General features: G+C 35.4%; 1 protein-coding gene across 2 annotated transcripts in view; it reads left to right on the top strand.

Annotated features, from left to right (window-relative positions):
* The window catches only part of Nmnat (nicotinamide mononucleotide adenylyltransferase), a 209,340-nt gene that overhangs the window by 98,723 nt on the left and 90,814 nt on the right, over positions 1 to 19,803 (top strand). For both annotated transcript variants that reach the window (XM_090393336.1, XM_090393335.1), the window contains exon 7: positions 4,828 to 4,923. In XM_090393336.1, coding sequence (XP_090249462.1) covers positions 4,828 to 4,923 — 96 coding nt within the window. The remainder of the gene's footprint in view (positions 1 to 4,827; positions 4,924 to 19,803) is intronic.

Here is a 19,803-nt window from a genome sequence, read left to right as displayed (position 1 = left end):
TTTGGAAAAGGCATATGACAAGGTGCCAACTGAGAAGCTATTCAATACGCTACAGTTATATGGTGTCAATGGGGCATTATATCAAGCAATACGTAGTCTTTATTTGAGTTGTAAGTCAGCAGTTAGAATTGAAGGAAGTACAGGAAGATGGTTTAATGTTAAATCTGGTGTGAGACAAGGATGTAAATTATCTCCTCTGTTATTATCTATATGGATCACATTATGAAGGAAAGTGGTATTAAACATGATATCAAAATTGGAGATGTTAATGCCAGCTCTTTGCTTTATGCGGATGATGTTATACTTCTAAATAAATCTGCTACAAGTCTGCAAGATTCTCTGACTAAATTGAATAGCTATTGTAATAGATATGGCATGAAGGTCAGCAATAAAAAGACAAAGACAATGAAAATAGGCAGAATCATTAAAAATGTCAACTGTGTTGTGAATGGAGAACCTGTGGAACAAGTGAAACATTTCATCTACTTAGGCATGATTTTTACTGAAGATGGTAAATTAAATATAGAAATAGACAACGGAAACAGCAAAGCTGGTATGGTAGGAAGTCAATTGAATAAATTCATATGGAATAAGAGAGAAATTAGTCGGAACACTAAATTAGCTGTATACAATACATTGTTCAAACCAGTTTTAACTTATGGATCTGAGAGCTGGGTCAGAAGTTAAACACTTGACCAAAGACTAGAACTCGATCTTTAGTTTCACTTACTCGCTATAAAACAACAAAGGATGTTTATCCCCTTATTTTTTATATTAAGGTGCCAGAAAAATAGCCATTTGGCTTTTTATCTTTACTAAAATAACAGGTGTAATTAACTCTATATTTAAACCACACCTAGTTCAAAAACAAACCAGACTAAAAGTATACAATACATTAGCCCTACCAGTCTTAACGTATGGAAGCGAAATCTGGACAATAAAATAAGACAAAATTAACAACAGCAGAAATGAAGTTTATGAACAAAATTGCAAAGTATACCCTATTTGATCACAAAAGAAATGAAAAAATTAAGAAAGAATTAAACCAAGAACCAGTAATAGAAAAAATTAAAAAATATAAACATAAATGGATGGAACACGTTCAAAGAATGAAAACAGAAAGATTACCAAAACAAGCCTTAAAGTACAAGCCATTAGGAAAAAGAAAACCAGGACGTCCTCTTAAACGATTCAACGATGACTTCTAAGGTTTTTTCTGTAACAAGCCATGCTAGGCCTAAATCCTTGATACGCATGATGATATACAGCTAGTAATACAAGAAAATTTCCTTTCTAAGTAAGTTGTAAATCAAATTAGATCAATCAACATGAACACCCTCAACAGATATGATCATCTAGACACAATTTACCTTATGCAACTCACACAATTTATAAAACCCTACATTACAATCTTAATACTAACAATCCATATAAACATTCATTCCGTAGGCTGAATCTCTTTAACATCCATTATTATAATTAGGTATAGTTTCTGGGAAAATTCCCATGCTACTCCTCTTAAACACTATTATTATTATAATAAAGGTTATTATAGCCTGTTTTTGTTTAGGAGTATCCCTTATTTTAAATACATTGGCTATTATTACTCAAAAAAGAGGTATATATATTTTAGGGCATTATGGGTGAGTATAGAAGGCAATTATAGCAGAATAAAAGAGGTAGAAAAATTTTTGTACATACCTTGTTTTGATTCCAGGATGTCTTCCAATTTCATGATCCTGCCTAAGGTTGTTTATAAAGAGGGAGGAGGAAGGGAGCGTGGGGGTGTGTTTTGACGTGGGAAAATAAATTTGGAAACCTGGGTTATGTATTAATAACATATATATATATATATATATATATTATTGTGTTTAGGGGTGCATTTTGTGTGGGGGGGAAGGAGAGAAGGTGAAGGGTTTACTTATGTGGAAACTGGGGCAGGGGAGGGGTTGCCTTCTTTACTCACCCATAATGTCCTAAAATATATATATCCCTTTTTTGAGTAATAATAGCCAATGTATTTAAAATAAGGGCCACTCCATTATCATATACAATAATTCAAATTCGTTTAATGATTATCCTTTCATGATCTCCTAGGTAACAAAATTTTGCTATAGTCCTGTCTTTTTAATTCTATCTGAGTCCTTCACTATCAAAGTTTCACATAACATTAAGTGTTCAATTTATACACAAACAAAGAACAAATTTTCTACTTATCCACACACGATAGTTCCTCACTCTTTCTGCATCATCACCAGTTTGTCTTTTATTCAATTGGACATTCCTTTGGTACCCTCAATCTGTCTCGGCCTAGAATTTTCCGATCATCGATATGCTCAAACGATCTTTTCATGACCACCTTGGTCACAGCCTTTGGGACGCATATTTTTTTCAAACTCTAAGCGGCATTCCTGCTGCTGCCTCCCAGGAGTCCGTGTGTAGGTTTCCCGCAGAAACATCGTCCAAGTGCTCAGGAATGGGGTTGCTCCTGCAACCATCCAGCCAACGAAGATCCAGCACCAAGAGAGCCAGTCAGCATCTAGGGAAAACGAACGAAAAGAGAGAGAAGAGACCTAAGGGAGGTTGTGGTTCCTAGCCCTTTTATATCTCCTCCCTATCGGCAATCACCGTAACTTAGGTCGTTCACTCAGCACATAGAATTTTCATCACATGGGTCTGACCTCACAACGTCCGTTCTCTCTCAGCTTGTTTTCTTCACGTGCCGTGAACATGCGACTGCTGGAGGCAATCGTCTGCTTTCCCCTGAACTTTGAGCTTTTATTCACACAGATTATGTTTGCCGTTTCTCTAGCAAGTTATTTTACATCAAAGGTAATATCAACTCTATATCAATATTATTAACTTACACTTATCATTGGCATATTTTCCCACATATATAAATTTTTCTTTTGTCAAGTAAATAATGTCTCCTTGAGTTATTTCACAATTCTTTTTCTTTTAAACTAATGTATTCAATATTATACAAAGAGCACAACAACACATACTTAGAAACAAGCATATATTTAAATTTCTTATGGGATGTTTGCCAGTTAAACGATGATAAATGGAATCTTAGTATTCTAGACTTATCAAAGTTTAACAGTAGCAATGCCCAAGGTGATCTAAAGTTAAAACCCATGATAGGACAAAATCCTAGGGCTTTTAAAGCATTAATCAAGCTTCCCTCCTCTGTTATTTTGAAGTCTAACAAGAAAGCATAATTTACTAAAGCTTTATTCAAGAAATGTTCACAAGTTATTTTCATCCAACAGCTGAATTTTTGTAAATTAAATAATCTTGATTTTAAAGCTATGCTTAATTTAAACAACTCACGTGGTCACCCTACTTCTCTTGATTCATTGTAAGAGAACATTAAAGTGATATTTTACCACCAAATACAACTTCTCTCATACAGCCTATGGACTAGGGGATTATTGAACCTTTAAGGCATGCAACCTGAGAAGAACATTTAAACAGGTAATAGAAGCAACATCTGGAGAGAATTCTATGACATCAGTAGTATTCTGGAAGAAATTTAATCTTAAATCTGCTATTGAAAATCTTGGAATGAAATTACTTCTAGCAGTATGCGAGCTGTCTGAAAGCACATTCTTCCACATTGTGCAAATGATTTTAGAAGCTTTTCAAATCAAATGGATAACTTGTTGAGGAAATTGCCAACAGCAGGTGTGAACTGAGTTTTGATGAAATTGACAATGATAATGTCCAAGAGTTAATTAAATCTCATTCTGATTAATTGAGTGATTCAGAGCTGCTAAATTTAGATGCACAGTGGGAAGATCCTGAAGAATATAAAGAAAATTTAACCACTGACAGTCAGCCAAAAGAGATTTCGTAGAAACAAATTGAAAATATTTTTCATACAATCGAAGTTTTTAAAGCAGCAATGCTTAGAGGCTGACCATGATGAAGAGAGAAGCAGAAGAATAGAAAAGGCAATAGGGCCATACTGTCAGTTGTATGAAAAAAACTGTTTATTGTTTTTCAGCTTCATGGTTTTCCTTTAACTAGGTCCTGAGACATATCCTAATTCTTTTATAAAAAAAATTAAGAGTCAAAAAAGAAATTCGTGGAACGAATTATACTTTTTCTCATCATCTCATCTTCTTTTTACCCACTTTTACCTTGCGGTGTTGAGAGTTCATTGATCATCGGACCTCAAACCGTTCACAGGATATGGTGGTCAGCTCTGTGCCCCGTGTATCCTATGTCTATAGTGTTGAGTGTTCTCAAGGCCAGTTGCCTTGCTTTGCAGGATGAAAAACCCCAGGAAAAACTTGGTAAAAAACCCTACTGTCCACGCCCAAGATGGCTAACTTGGCTATGGCTGAGGAAGATCCTTCAGCTCCTCACGTCTCCGACGGGAATCGAACCCAGGACACTCCTTCCCCAGGCATATGGTTGCGAAGCACATAGCCACCCGGCTAACCGTGTGGACTGGTAGATCAACGGCCTGATTATATACTTTTTTCTCCCATAGATTATTATATTTGATTAGTGTGTTTTCGATTAATACGCCCTTTTTAAAGAATTCGTTAGGTGCATTAATCGAGGGATTGCTATATATCAACCATTTAGATAAATGATTGATACTTCTCATTAACAGTATAAAATTTGGTTCTAGTGAGTAAGTATCTTTAAGGGCAATTATTTATAAATATTCTCAGAATCAGAAGATTTCTATTAAGTTCAGTAACTAAGGTTATGATTTTTTTTTATATTTAAATAAATAAAATTTTGATTGAGAGGCTATTTTATGTTCTATTTCATGTGTGCATATTAAAAGTTATGTTGTTTGAACTATAGACGGGCTTTACAAAGGGGAGAAAGTGTGAAGTATCTTTTGCAAGACTCTGTAATTCAGTATATTAAGGATCACAGTCTTTATCAGTCTCAGACAAAGTAAGTAACGTTAGTTTTTTATATGTTTAGAAGTGTAGTAGAATTTTTATTCATAAGAAACATGATAAAATTCTGAATCCCATAATTTTTATACTGGGAGTTACTATTTCATATATATATATATATATATATATATATATATATATATATATATATATTTATAAAATTAAAATTTAACTGACTAGAACCCGAGAAAGTATAACAAAAACCTTTAATAAATCACGACTAGTTTCATCGGTGTTCCGACACTACTTCAGGTGAGTAAGAAATAACATAAGACTTATAAAAATAACAAGGTAAAAAACATGGACTTTCCAGCTTAATAAAAAGAAGCAGAATTGTAACAGTCATATTTGAATAGGTGACCACGTGCTACTATTGGTATGAGTTGAATGTGTGTGTGGCAGCTAATTTTAGAGCGTCAATATTGGATTACTGCGCTATGGGAATCAGGCAAATTGTAGCTTAGATTATTGTTCAAGTGTGAAGGGTGCAGAACTATTTCTTTTGATTTGATAATTTGTCTTTCAAATTCATCCTTGCATATATATAAATTGGTAGTGAGGTCCCAATCAACTTGGTGTGGCCGTTCTTCTAGGTTAGAGTTTGCGGAGAAGAGAACATGACTGGAAAGGGTGTTCACTTGTGTTCTACTGTAGGAGATATAACGTCTATGTTCCACAAGACGAAGTGAAACAAATTTATCTATTTGGCCAAAATAAGGTCAACCACAGTCGCAAATAACTTTATAAATACCAGGAAAATGCAGTTGGTTGTGTTTTGGTCGACTCAGAAAAGAACGAAATTTTGGCAGAGTAGTATAGTCGGTCTTTATGTTGAATTTCTTCAAAATCCTAGATAGTTTTGGGGTGAGCTGATAAATGGTAACTGTATATGAGTGATAGGGTTGGAATCATCTTGTTGTCGAGGTTGTTGGCATGGTCTGAAACATTTAGTGATGTTACGAGATGAATATCCATTATTTAAGAAGGTGTTTTTCAGGAAGTTAAGCTCTGTTTGAAGGTCTTCTTCTGTGGAAGTGAGACATCTTGCTTGATGGGCTAGGGTGGAGATGATGCCCAGTTTCTGAGGAGGGAAGTGATGAGAAGAGCCATGCAAATATCTATCAGTGTGGGTGGTTTTTCAAAAAATTGGAAATTTAAGACACGTAATCTACTGATCTTTAGATCCAAGAAGGGGAGAATGCCGTTAATCTCTAGTTCTGATGTGAATTTAATGTTCTGATGTTGATTATTTAAATGGTTTAGGAAGTTTTGAAGTTCCTCGAAACTATGTTCCCAGATAAGGAAGACGTCATCAATGTAGTATAACCACAGTTTAGACTTTAAAGTAGTAGCTATTGAAATAGCTCTCTCTTCAAAATCTTCTAAAAAAATATTAGCTAAGACTGGGAATAGAATCTCAAAAATAAAAAATTTAAATCTCATAGACTCTGACAGAATGGTGAGTTTTGACATCATGTCTCTTTTTACGAATGTACCTACAGATGAAGTTCTGACTCTTCTTAAGGACAAGGTTTCTAAAAAAAATATTTGCTCTTCTAACTCACTGCATCAATTCCGGCTATTTGTGCTATGAAGATAAAATATATAAACAAACTAGCGGGTTAACTATGGGCAGCCCTCTATCCCCAGTCTTAGCTAACATTTTTTTAGAAGATTTTGAAGAGAGAGCTATTTCTATAGCTACTTTAAAACCTAAACCGTGGTTATGCTACATTGATGACGTCTTCCTTATCTGGGAACATGGTTTAGAGGAACTTCAAAACTTCCTAAACCATTTAAATAATCAACATCAGAACTAGAGATTAACGGTGTTCTCCCCTTCTTAGATCTAAAGATCAGTAGATTACCTGACTGTCTTAAATTTTCAATTTTTGAAAAACCACCCACACTGATAGATATTTGCATGGCTCTTCGCATCACTTCTCTCCTCAGAAACTGGGCTTCATCTCCACCCTTGCCCATCGAGCAAGATGTCTCACTTCCACAGAAGAAGACCTTCAAACAGAGCTTAACTTCCTGAAAAACACCATTCTTAAATAATGGATATTCATCTTGTAACATCACTAAATGTTTCAGACCATGCCAACAACCTCGACAACAAGATAATTCCAACCCTATCACTCGTATACAGTTACCATTTATCAGCTCGCCCCAAAACTATCTAGGATTTTGAAGAAATTCAACATAAAGACCAACTATACTATTCTGCCAAAACTTTGTTCTTTTCTGAGTCGACCAAAACAACCAACTGCATTTTCCTGGTGTTTATAAAGTTATTTGCAACTGTGGTCGACCTTATTTTGGCCAGACAGATAAATCTATTTCACTTCGTCTTAAGGAACATAGACGTGACATCTCCTACAGTAGAACACGAGCGAGCGCCCTTTGCAGTCATGCTCTCTTCTTTGCAAACACTAACCTAGAAGAACGGCCACACCAAGTTGATTGGGACCGCACTACCAATTTATGTATATGCAAGGATGAATTTGAAAGACGAATTATCGAATCAAAAGAAATAGTTCTGCACCCTTCACACTTGAACAACAATCTAAGCTACAATTTGCCTGATTCCCGTAGCGCAGTAATCCAATACTGCCGCTCTAAAATTAGCTGCCACACACATTCAACTCATACCAATAGTAGCACGCGGTCACCTATTCAAATGACTGTTACAATTCTGCTTCTTCTTTTTATTAAGCTGGAAAGTCCATGTTTTTTACCTTGTTATTTTTATAAGTCTTATGTTATTTCTTACTCACCTGAAGTAGTGTCGGAACACCGATGAAACTAGTTGTGATTTATTAAAGGTTTTTGTTATACTTTCTCAAGTTCTAGTCAGTTTAATTTTATAAATGTATACATCCTGAGTCAATCCTAATTACAATTTTGTTTGTGTGTATATATATATATATATATATATATATATATATATATATATATATATATATATATATATATTATTTAGTTTAAATGACTGATACCAAGAGATAAAGAGGTGACATGAACTGGACACAAACTTCTAATATCCATGTGTGCTATGATGAATTTGAAAGAAAGATTGTCGAATCTAGAGAAATTACCTTAGATTCTTCCCATATCAATAACAGCCTAAGTTTCAATCTCTCTGATGCACACATTGCCTCTGTTCACTATTGGTGCACTCTTGACAGCACCTAGTCAACTTTTATTTGGAACTCAAACTCGCATTACTGTTTTCAAATTGTATTACTGTCTTTTGTACTAGTACTGTTAATGCAATTTTTAAGTCTGTTATTTTTTGTATATTTCTTTGATTGTGATACCTGAAGAAGTTGATCCATTCAACGAAACTATTAAACTAGTAGTATCTTTTTAAAAAAAAACCATGTCACCTCTTTCTCTCTCGGCATCAGTTATTTAAACTAATTAATATTTTCTACCAAGTAAAAATGAACAATCACAACACACACACACACACACACACACACACACTGTATATATGCATGTGTGTGTGTGTTGCTGATGAAGACTGTACTTCTGATTACATATTATGAAGTTCATATAGCTGATTTTTATATTATAACAAGTATTTTAGCCTATTTATTTCTCATTTCATGTTTCATGAAACTTCATGTATAAACATTAAGAAAGAAATCACTGATGCACACAAATGTTTGAAGTAATTGTTATTAGTTAAGAAAGATTGTGATTGTTTAAAGTTTCTTTATATGCTGGCATTGTTGTGCTTGTACTTTTACTGTTGAATTATCTGTATCATTGCTTACTTAGCACAGTTAAATCATGTTTTAACAGTATTACACAGCACCATAACAATAAATAATAAATGTATTATTTTTTAACTGGCTAATATTCGCGAGATTTTTAACCAGCATACTCAGAGCATAACTACTTGTGAAATGCAAGTGACAGTAAGTGTAGAAAACAATTCAAATTGTAATGGATAAAAAATATAAATTCCTAACTCGGCATTCTTTAATGTACGTTGTGAATTCCTTAAGGAATTCACAACGTACACTAGAATATAAATTAAATTAAACTTTAATATGTATTTCCAATATTTCGGCAACGTCATGTTGCCATCTTCAAAGGAACTTAAAATAAAGACACGTACTCGCAGGCACTACATACGGTAAATGAGGACGAAGCGAGGAAGCTATTATTTCTCCTAAAAGTCCTGATGGTGCCTAATAGCGGGCTATGTAAGTATTCTTGGCCGTTAGGCTGAAGGTCTCCTGATGTACGTCTCCTAAATTTGGGGAAGTCTCATGCAACCAAATTTGTTCAGGTTTGGCATTTTTCTTAGGTCTGAGGCTGATTCCATGTTCAAATTTGAACTTGCTACGATGTATTATTGTGGCTTTCTTCCACCGTATTCTGTGGCATGTATCCAGAGCATGGTCTGCAAGACCAGAGTGGCTATGCTGGTGAAAGCAGATGTAGTCCTTGTGTTCTGAAATTCTGATATTCGCCGTCCTGCCTGTTTGGCCAAAGTAGGACAGCTTACAGCTGCAAGGGACCTGGTATACACTGGTAGGTCTAGGGTAAGTGGTTGGTCTTTAGTGGTGCGGATAAGGGATGCCAATTTTCTATATGGTCTGTAACAAGAGTTTGTCTTTTTTTTAAGATTTTGGTAATTTTTTCCGAGGTGCCTCGGATGTAGGGAATGGTGATGGATGTAGAGTAATCCTTGTTGTGAAGGAAGAGGAGTTTGTGGTTTACTGGTTTCAATATTTTTTGGGTTTTTTTTTTTTTTGGGGGGGGGGATACCCATTGGCTGAGAAAGTGTTGAGGATGTGATTTAGTTCAGTGGTTAGGGCATTGTCATTTGAACAGATTAGTTTAGCCTTGTTGTATAGTGTCTTAAAACAAAGAGCTGCGATTAACATGTCCCATTTTGATATCAGGTTTAATACCACTTTCTTTCATAACGTGAAATATATCCATATAGATAACGAATAAGAGAGGGGATAATGTACATCTCTGTCTGATACCAGATTTAGCATTAAACCAACTGCTGACTTACAACTCAAATAAACACTAAGTATTGCTTGATATAATGCCCCATTGACACAATACTACTGTAGTGTTTTGAATAGCTTCGCTCTTGGCACCTTGTCATATGCCTTTTCCAGATCTGTGAAACTTAAATACGGATCTTTGTTATATTCCCATGATTTCTCAACTATTTGTCGTAAAGTGAAAATCTGATATTGACAGCCTCTATTTGGCCTGAATCCAGCTTGTTCATCACCAAGCTTCCCTTCCACAATCCTTCTCCTTGCATAAATCTTACCAGGAACACTCAAGAAATACCTCTGTAATTCTGACATACATTTATTTTTCCCTTTTTATATATGGGTACTATAAGAGCTCTTCTGCAATCATCTGGAATTTGACCCTCTGAACAGGTCTTCTGATCTATGCAGTGCAGCCACTGCAAGACTTGTACCTTCATACTTGAGCATTTCTGGTCGAATATGTTGCCTTTCCATATTTCTGACTTTTGATGGCTTTTTCTACTTCAAGTATGGATATGTATTCCTGATTGCATGCTTGGTCAGTGTTTTTTATTTTTTACCTCTGCTGTCATTAATTGTTTCATTTAGCAATTTTTCTAGAAATTACTCCATACATCAAGGATATCTTTTTCTTTAGTTTTCATGTCACCTTTATCATCTCTAATCCCTTTTACAGCACTCTTTCCTCAATTTCTGAGCTGTTTCAACAGCCTCTGGAATATATTGCCACCTTCCTGATATCTATTTTCTATGTTCTCACCAAAGTCTTCCCATGACTTTTGTTTAGCTAGTTTTACACAGTTTTTAGCTTTCTTACATTTGTGTTTTTATTCTCTAAGAACACAAGCTGACTTATTTGCTAGGAACGTTTGATATGCTTATATGCTTTCTTCTTTTCCTTCACAGCCTCTTTTACTTTCTTGTGTCCACCATGTGGTTCTGATTTTTCTATCCTTGCAGACAATCTCGCCAAATGCCTCTCTGGCTGAATCAATCAACCTTTTCTTCAGGGCTTGCCAATGAATTGCCAAGGTTTGGTTCCTGTTCTCAAACTCTTTCATTTTTTATTCAATAATGTTTGTGTATTTTAGTCTCCAGTTAACATCTGAGAGCTGCTCAACTTTTATTCACTTTAAAACTTTCTTACATGTTATTCTTTTCAATATGAAATTCAATTTTATCCTGCTCAAGACTAAATGGTGATCACTTCTTTATTTCTTTGTCATTCAGGCTTCTTATGTTGACAGTACGGATCTTGAACTCTGTTGATGTTGAGTTGGGGTGGGTTTTAGGATTTGTTCCAGTAGCTGACTTTTTTCTGTTTGCCCTGGTTCCCTGGCAAAAAAAATGGGGGGGGGGGTTGTTTAACCAGGCTCCCCAGCCGGCATGAAATTCTGTCGTACCATCATTTTATATCGTGGTTTAAGCTGATAAGAATACAATTTAGTCAGCTAAATCCCAAATTGCCAGTCCATCTTCAGTATCAGGTCAGAAGCCCTGGTCAGTTCTCCACATTTCTTTAAAGGCTATATGGAGTTTTCCTCTGAGTTATACAGCTTTGACCCAAAAGGCAGTTATGTTGGGAAATATTGAGGGAATGAGAAGAAGAAGAAGACCAGGAAAGAGTTGTATGGATAACATAAAAGAACTTGCCAACTTGAACTTACAATTACCGAAAGAAAGAACAAGAATCTAAGTGGGATGAAGAGCCTTTGTTCACAGGATCACCAATAGCCGAAAATGACTGGATGGTGCATATAACATGTATGTGTGCACTCACATAGAAATGAATGCCCACACACACTTATTTCCTTTGTTAGTGAAGTCGCATTGTTTTCAAAAAAAAAAACACTACTCAGAAGGCAGAGCATTGCCTATCAGGTGTGTGCCTCTTATTGAGTAAAAAATATTTCCTAAGAGAAATGTCATGCTTGTGCAAGAAACTATTAGAAGCTTCCTTGGATGATTATTTGTTCTTTCTCTGTCTTCACCCATTCTATTCAAAACCTCCTCCACATTAATCTGGTAATAATCCCTTAACTTACATATCTCAATCATATCCCTCCCTCCTCCTGCTATCCACCAGTTTCTGCAAATTGCATTCCAGAGATCAGAAACCACCTAAGTCGATATCTCTGGACTATTTCCAGTACATCTTCAACTTTTTGAAATCCGGTGACTAAATATGTGCACAGTAATTCATGTGTGACCTGATCAAAGCTTTATACAATGGAACCATAACATCCTTACTTCTACAGGTCAGTGCCCTCTGCATAATTCCCATTATCCTCTGTGCTGTCCTCACAATTTTAGCAATATGTTCCTGAAATTTTAGGTCCTTGTCCCACACTCTCAGATCTCTCATCTCTTCTACCAGTTGTGTACTCTAAATTCCATCTTTGCTTCCCAAATTTCAAAACCTTACACTTCGCATCATTGAACTAATATCCCTCACATACACACTCATCTTTCTATTCAGCCAGTTCATTCAAGTCCTCTTGCAAAGCCATGGCATTTGCCCTATTCCTGATAGTTTTCTCCAGCTTTGCATCATCTGCAAACAACTGAATATCACCATTCAGACCTCTCCCAATATCATTAACACATACAAGTTGAACAGCTATGGTCGGAAAACAGACCCTTGGGACACACCACTAGTAACTTTTCTCTTCTAAGCTATCGCTCCTCCATAGACAACTCGCTGTTACTTATAAGACAGCCAGTTTCCAGTCCCTCACACTAATCTACTATCTTACACCATCTGTTCCAATTTAATTATCAGCTTGTCATTTGGCAATTTATCAAAGACCTTTGCAACATCTAAATACCGTATTTACTCAATTATAACTCGCACTTTTTTCCCCCAAATTAAAGTTAAAAAATTGTGGTTTGAGATATATGCAAGGATTTTCGGAAACTATAGTTTTTCAGTAAAAAAGCAAAATTGACGACTATAATTAAAAACACTCAGTATTCATTATAATTTATAATTGCTCACATTATTTATAAAATGAATGTATTTAAATCTTAATTATCAATGTTATTTATGCGATCAGCTGCTCACCTTCATCACGCGATATATCTGAATTTTTTAGCAACAATGCTTCTGCAATTAAATTGATTATTTCTGCCAAAATCGTATCCCAAGCTCTCAAAATTCAGTTGCACAACAGTTCTAATGATGGTCTCTTAATCTTAATCCACCCCCTGCATAATCCAAGATCGAGTAGAAGTCAGTGCTCTTGTTCCCACATTTCCTCTACTGGTTCCTTCCATCTCTATGCATATGATTGGTGTGGTATTAATAAAAGATCACACGACTCAACGACAAAGTCAAGCAGACAGTTGAGTTGAAATATCGATTCTCTTCAACCGAATTCCAAAATAACTGAAACTGCCATAATAACATTAAAGTTGTAAACTTTTTTCCATGTGCAAACTATATGTGAAACTTTTTAATTTCTTTTTTCATAAAATAAAATCACATATGGTGTGATCACATATGAAAATGAAAAAGATATAAACGTAAAAATTGCAAAATATTTAAAAATAACAGGTATAATTAACTCTATATTTAAACCAAACCTAGTTCAAAAACAAACCAGACTAAAAGTATACAATATGTTAGTCCTACTAGTCTTAATGTATGGAAGCGAAATCTGGACAATAAAACAAAAAGACAAACAAAGATTAAGAACAGCAGAAATGAAGTTTATGAGAAAAACTGCAAAGTATACCCTATTTGATCACAAAAGAAATAAAAAAATTATGAAAGAATTAAACCAAGAACCAGTAATAGAAAAAATAAAAAAAATAAACATAAATGGATAGAACACGTTCAAAGAATGAAAACAGAAAGATTACCAAAGCAAGCCTTAAAGTACAAGCCATTAGGAAAAAGAAAACCAGGACATCCTCTTAAACGATTCAACGATGACTTCTAAGGCCGGAACAGGCCATGCTAGGCCTCAATCCTTGATACGTATGATGATGATGATGATAAAATAAAATCAGAGGTGTTGAGATATGCGCGAAGGCGAGTTATATTCAAGTAAATATGGTATGTCACCTTGTTATAATAAGTAAGCAGATTGCTTAACAAACCCATGCTAACCATCAAAGTGTACTTTTCTGTTTTCAACCCAATTCTGAATCTTGGTTCTAACTAACCTCTCTTTCACTTTAATCACAATTCCAGACACACACATACTTTCTACCCACTTACTTAACAATTCCTCTTCCTCCTCTCTTCTCACTTCATTCAAGTTCTGCATGATGTCATATGAATATATGAATGAAATACCTTTATGAATTGCTCATTAAATACCTCATCTATATCCTCTGCAGCAGTTAGCATTCCATCATTTTACCACTCAGTGTCATCCTTCCATAATCATTCTTCTACTGGCCACATCAAAAAACTCAGTAGGATTTTTTTCTTAGCCTCATTAGCTAACTGCAACTTATACTGCATCAAGCGAGTCACTTTCTTTATCTGCTCTTTGTACTCCTCGTGCAACTGTTACTGCTCATCTTGTGCTTCTTCCACCAGATAGTTCTTGAGTAGGATCCAAGTAGTATTGATATCCTTTCCATCTAGCTCCTTATTCCAAGTTCTTGCTACAAGCTGTCCTGAGTTTTTCATAATTGTCAGCCTTGTGATTCCACATATCTGTACACCGGAGGTAAAGGGCATTATGTCCATTTCTTATGCATCCAAAGTAAATGGCTAGTTGTCCACTTAGTACCTCGATACCTTGATAATGCCCTTTCCAACTGGCTAATCCACTTATTATTACACACAAGAGATAGTGCTTTGCACAATCGAAAAGAGCATGAAACAAAAACATTAAAATATACCTAAAACTCAATTCTGTAATTTAAAAAAAAAAAATGGACATAGTGCCCTTTACCTCTGGTGTACAGATATCTCTAACAGAAGTTTTTATATGGCTGGCTACACCCTGCAAGTGATATCTCTCTCTTTCACATACACACACACACAGTCATTGAATTCATAATGAACTCTAGAATTTGGTTTCGTTTATTAAACCAGAGAACAAAAACTTTTTCAATATATGATTTTAAAAAATTAAAAAATGCCTGAATACCATAAGTCTTTTTAAGAATAAATTTTTTGTATGAAATTTAGAGCAGAAACGTTTTTATTTATTTTTTTTTTTTGGCTGGGGCAAAAATAAATGTCTGGTTGAAAGACTTATGTTGGCTATTTATAACTATTATTTTTCAAGAAATAACAACGTATACTAAATATTAATTATAATAACTTTAATTAATACTTTCTATATTTTGGCAACATTGCCATTATCAGGGATCACAAAGAATGATGTGTGTGCAAGCACTAACACTGGGTAAATGAGGCTGGAGAAAGGCAACCAAAGTCAGGCCTAGAGTCTTAAATGGTGCCCCATAATGGGCTAAATTGGGGTCATGTTAGCTGTTGGACTGAACACCTGAGGATGAATGCTTCCCAAATTTTGGCAGTTTCATGCACCCAACTTTGTTGATGATTGGCTGATGATACAAATATGAAAGGCTATTCCTGGAATCTGCCTCAACCTTGAGAAAGATTCCAGGAATAGCCTTTCATATTTGTATTTGCTGTGATGGAGTAGTGGCCTTTTTCCTGAGTATCCTGTGGTAGGTGCCCAAAGCCATGGCCATAATGGTGGAAATGGATGTAGTCCATGTGTTCAGAAATTCTGATATTTGCTACCTGCCTGTTTGGCCGTAGTAGGATAGCTTGCAACTATGAGGGACCTGGTAGACAACTGGTATGTCTAGGGAATGTGGCTGATCTTTGGTGGAGTAGATAAAGGATATGAATTTTTTTATATAGTCTGTAAGTGGCTGTATATTTTTTTTTAGGAATTTTGTTAATAAATTGAAAAATTAACAAAAATCCTAAAGAGAAAAAACATCTAAAGTTTGCTGATGATATTGATCTTCTATTAGAAAACAAATCAGATCTTCAGGAAATCGCACAAAATTAGCTTATACTCTTAAAAAAATATGGTTTAACCATAAATACCCTCCAAATCAAAAACAATGACAAATATCTATGCTTCTGATCAAGAAGGAAGTGCTATAGTAGAAACTGAAAAAATCCTACTTGAGGATACATAAAAGATGGAAGTTCAAGACAGGATATTAGAACAAAAATTGCAAAAGCAACAACAACACTCCAAAAACTAAAACCACTATGGACAGATAACAAGCTTACAATTACCAGCAGATTACTCTTTATTTTCATTGTAGTTAATTCAGTACTTCTATATGGAAGTGAAACTTGGACCCTCCTAAAAGAAGATGAAAAAAGGTTGTTGGCATTTGAAATGAGGTGCTATTGACGAATCCTAAAGATACTATACACTGATCACATCACAAATTTTGAAGTAAGATAACTAATCAGTTCTTTCACCAGTCCAAGAGATATAATAACTAAGATTTGAAGGAAACAACTTATGTGGCTTGGCCATATCAGCACATCAAATGGTCTACCAATACAAGTTCTTGAAGGACTTATTCCAGGAACTCAAAAAAAAAGACCTAGAATAAACCTGAGAGACGATATAAAAAGTTGGATCAGTACTTCATTTGCAGAACTGAAAGCAAAGTGCTGATCAAGGACTGAGTGGAAGATTTCAAAAGATGGGGGGAATGGATGATTGTGGATAATGACTCATCTCATGTCTCTATAACATGTTAGACTTAGTGACCTGTCATAGTAGGTAACTTGGCATCATATAATTAAAATTAATGATAGGACTGTTAATCCTATATACATAAGATTTACTGCCTTATCACCTGCTTTTCTGTATGCTTGTTGCAAAGGTTCTTTGCATACTAAATTAGATTGAAATCTAGGTCTTCCCAACTAAACAGCATTGTTGATGTTCTTGAGCTGTTGAGGCTCTATAAGTAGACCAAAGGGTCTCAGCAGCAAACATTAATGCACTATAATGGAACCACAGAAAAAGATTGGCCAAAGTCTCATAGAACCAATGTTATTTTTAGTTCACTGTTGCAAAGAGTAGCTGCACAAAACCTTCACAGTGATGAACTGAATTTCCTCACAAATGGCATCACAAAATACAGCTGTTGAGGGTAATTATATGGATGGTAGGGGGAAGTACTGCATAAAATTCATTCACATTTTGTATTAAAACTAGAAAATAAAGGAAAACTATAGCTGAGATCAGTAATAAAGGAAATGGCAGGAAATTGAGAACCCAAAGGATTGGTAGGAACCATACATAAACACACAGATTAACAACATGAATAAAATACAAATGCAAACAGTGAGAGACACAAGAAGGAGAATTAAAAGAGTGAAAACGAAAATATTCAGAATTAATTTTTTAATTTTCAAAATGTTGTCAGCCTAATTAGTGGAGTGGTTAGTGTACCTGCTTTCCAACCAACAGGTCACGGGTTCGAATTCCAACATGGACATTTGTGATTGTCTTTAGGTGAAAGATGAATTTCATCGCCTGGTGTTGAGGTCCCCACCCCCGCTTGTTGGAGGCCTGAAGCGGCTAAAAAAGTTTCATGTTTGGTCTCTAGAGCAAGATTTCCCAACTATGTTAAAATAAAATAAATTACAAAAAAAAAATGAAATTGATAAAAACAGAAAAAAAAAAAAAATCCTTAGCCTGCCACAATACAAATGCATACTATAGGTTTAGTAATAACCTTTCATGGGTGGCAACCGCATAAAAAAAAAAATTAATTCACTTATTTGAACAAACTATGATGATGAAGAATCAAGTATGAATAGTGAAAAAAAAAAAATATATATATATATATTTATATATTGGATGGATAATGAGACCGGAACAGACCAATATGGTCTATACGTGGATTATTAAATAAAGGTGGCTAAGTTGCTCTGTTATGTGCAGGTAAATATTATCTGGTTTGTGAATCTCATCTTCAAAAAGAATGTTACTAATGTATTGTTGCCAAAACTGTTTTTTTGGTCCTCCTTTGTGTGCATTAGTTGGTCTCCAGAGAACAAGAGCACTGGACATATGTGAGGGTAGGCATCCAAGTTGGTGACCCAACTACTTCAGCTTACTATTCTGAATTGTTTCTGTTAGAAGTCTGAAGTTTTTGCTTGCTTTCTGCAAGAATGACAGTATTAGGAATGGGATTTTTCCATGTCTTCCTTAATATTGATCAAAAGCATGTTATCCCAGTGCTATTGATGATATTAATATTGAGTAATGATGTTCCATCTCTGGGGACCATATATAAATATTGCTTGACTGGTGGTTGCATACACATGAATTTTGATTTCCAGTTATTAGTTGGTCTTCTATGGAATTAGTCTGCGCGGTTAGCCTAGTGGCTTTGTGCTTTGCAACCATATGACTGGGGAAGGAGTGTCCCAGGTTAGAGATCCGTCGAAGACTTGAGGAATTTGAGGATCTTACTCAGCCATAGCCAAGTTAGCCGGTCTTGGGCACGGGCAGTAGGATTTTTTCCACCAGTTTATCTGCCGTTTTTCATCCCGCAAGCAGGCAAACCGGCCCCGTGAACATATGTTACTACAGTCAAAAATATATCCCCCCCCCCCCCATAGTGGCAGGCTAGACGACAGGTCGGTTGGGAGTGGTACTTATAAGAAGTTGCATCTAAGTAACATGCGGACCCTGCATAGGAAGCGGGAATAACATGTGGTGAAAGAAGAAGGTGTGGATTTGAAGAGCTTTGTGCATTTTTTTTTTTTCACTATGTCGGAGTACCAATTTAAGAATCAAGGTACTGAAAATCTTATTTCATCAGGACTGTGTTCGGTTTCCTTCTATGTTGAATATGTGTAGTATGTACCATTAAGTGGACAAGACCTAATGCCTATCATTAGGTCGCTCTCCAGTTAGGAAGCTGACTTCTAACAACTTATGCTATCCTCTACCTTTAGGCTAATTATCAAGCTAGCTGTTCATCACTTTACCTTTCCACTTTCTAATGACGTGTGACCATTTATAAAGTTGACTGCTGGAGTTTTCATATTATTTTTGATTTTAATTTTATACAGACAGCACATATTTAGTTCACATATTAAATAAATATGTGAACTCTTTTTCTCTCTCTTCGATCTCCTTATGATGCAGGAAGGTTACGAGTCTTACCCGCATCATCAGGAAGGACTTGTGACCTTCCTGATGATGCTTCACCATTTCTTTCTCCTCTGTGCTTTTCTTATTGCTTGTTCTAGTTTAAGTCCTGCGATTATTGATATTTGGTCAGTCTATCTGTTGGGGGGGGGGAGGGTTTCCCTCTTTCTTTTTCCTCACGGTTTACCATGGATGATTATTTTTTCAGGCAGTTGCCTTCCCCTTTGCATGTGTCCAAAATATTGCACAATTCTCTCGTCAATTATGTTTGTCAGTTTTGTGTGGATACTTTAGTTCTAGGATACTTTTGTTTGTTCATTTTTCTGTCAAAGACACTCTTAACAATCTTATCCAGAGAGCTGAAAATGCCTCAATTCCTTTTTATCATATTTTGTCATTGTCCAAAACTCAGAAGCATAGAGAAAGATCGAAAAGACTAAGGTTTCTACAAGCTTAATTTTGGTCTTTTTGGAGATGTGCTTGTCTTTCCAGAAAAATGTGCACATTAAGTGCTAATTCTGAATTTTCATACTCCATTAATTCTATTTTTTTCATGCTTCATGTTACTGTTTTTAGCTTTACAATTGTATTTTTTTTCATGTTGCCATTTTGTGTTCTTTGTGTGGTTCTTGCCAATCTTTGTGTTCTGCTTTCAATGTATGCTTTCCCTTTCCTCGGAATGGTGTCAGGCTC

The sequence above is a fragment of the Typopeltis vanoorti genome, chromosome 5 (assembly GCF_054136105.1).
Source record: "Typopeltis vanoorti isolate ZY-2024b chromosome 5, IOZ_Tvanoo_1.0, whole genome shotgun sequence".
In the NCBI taxonomy this organism is placed as follows: domain Eukaryota; kingdom Metazoa; phylum Arthropoda; class Arachnida; order Uropygi; family Thelyphonidae; genus Typopeltis; species Typopeltis vanoorti.
The sequence above is the reverse complement of the archived record's forward strand: the minus strand, read 5'-3'. Positions and strand labels throughout refer to the sequence as shown.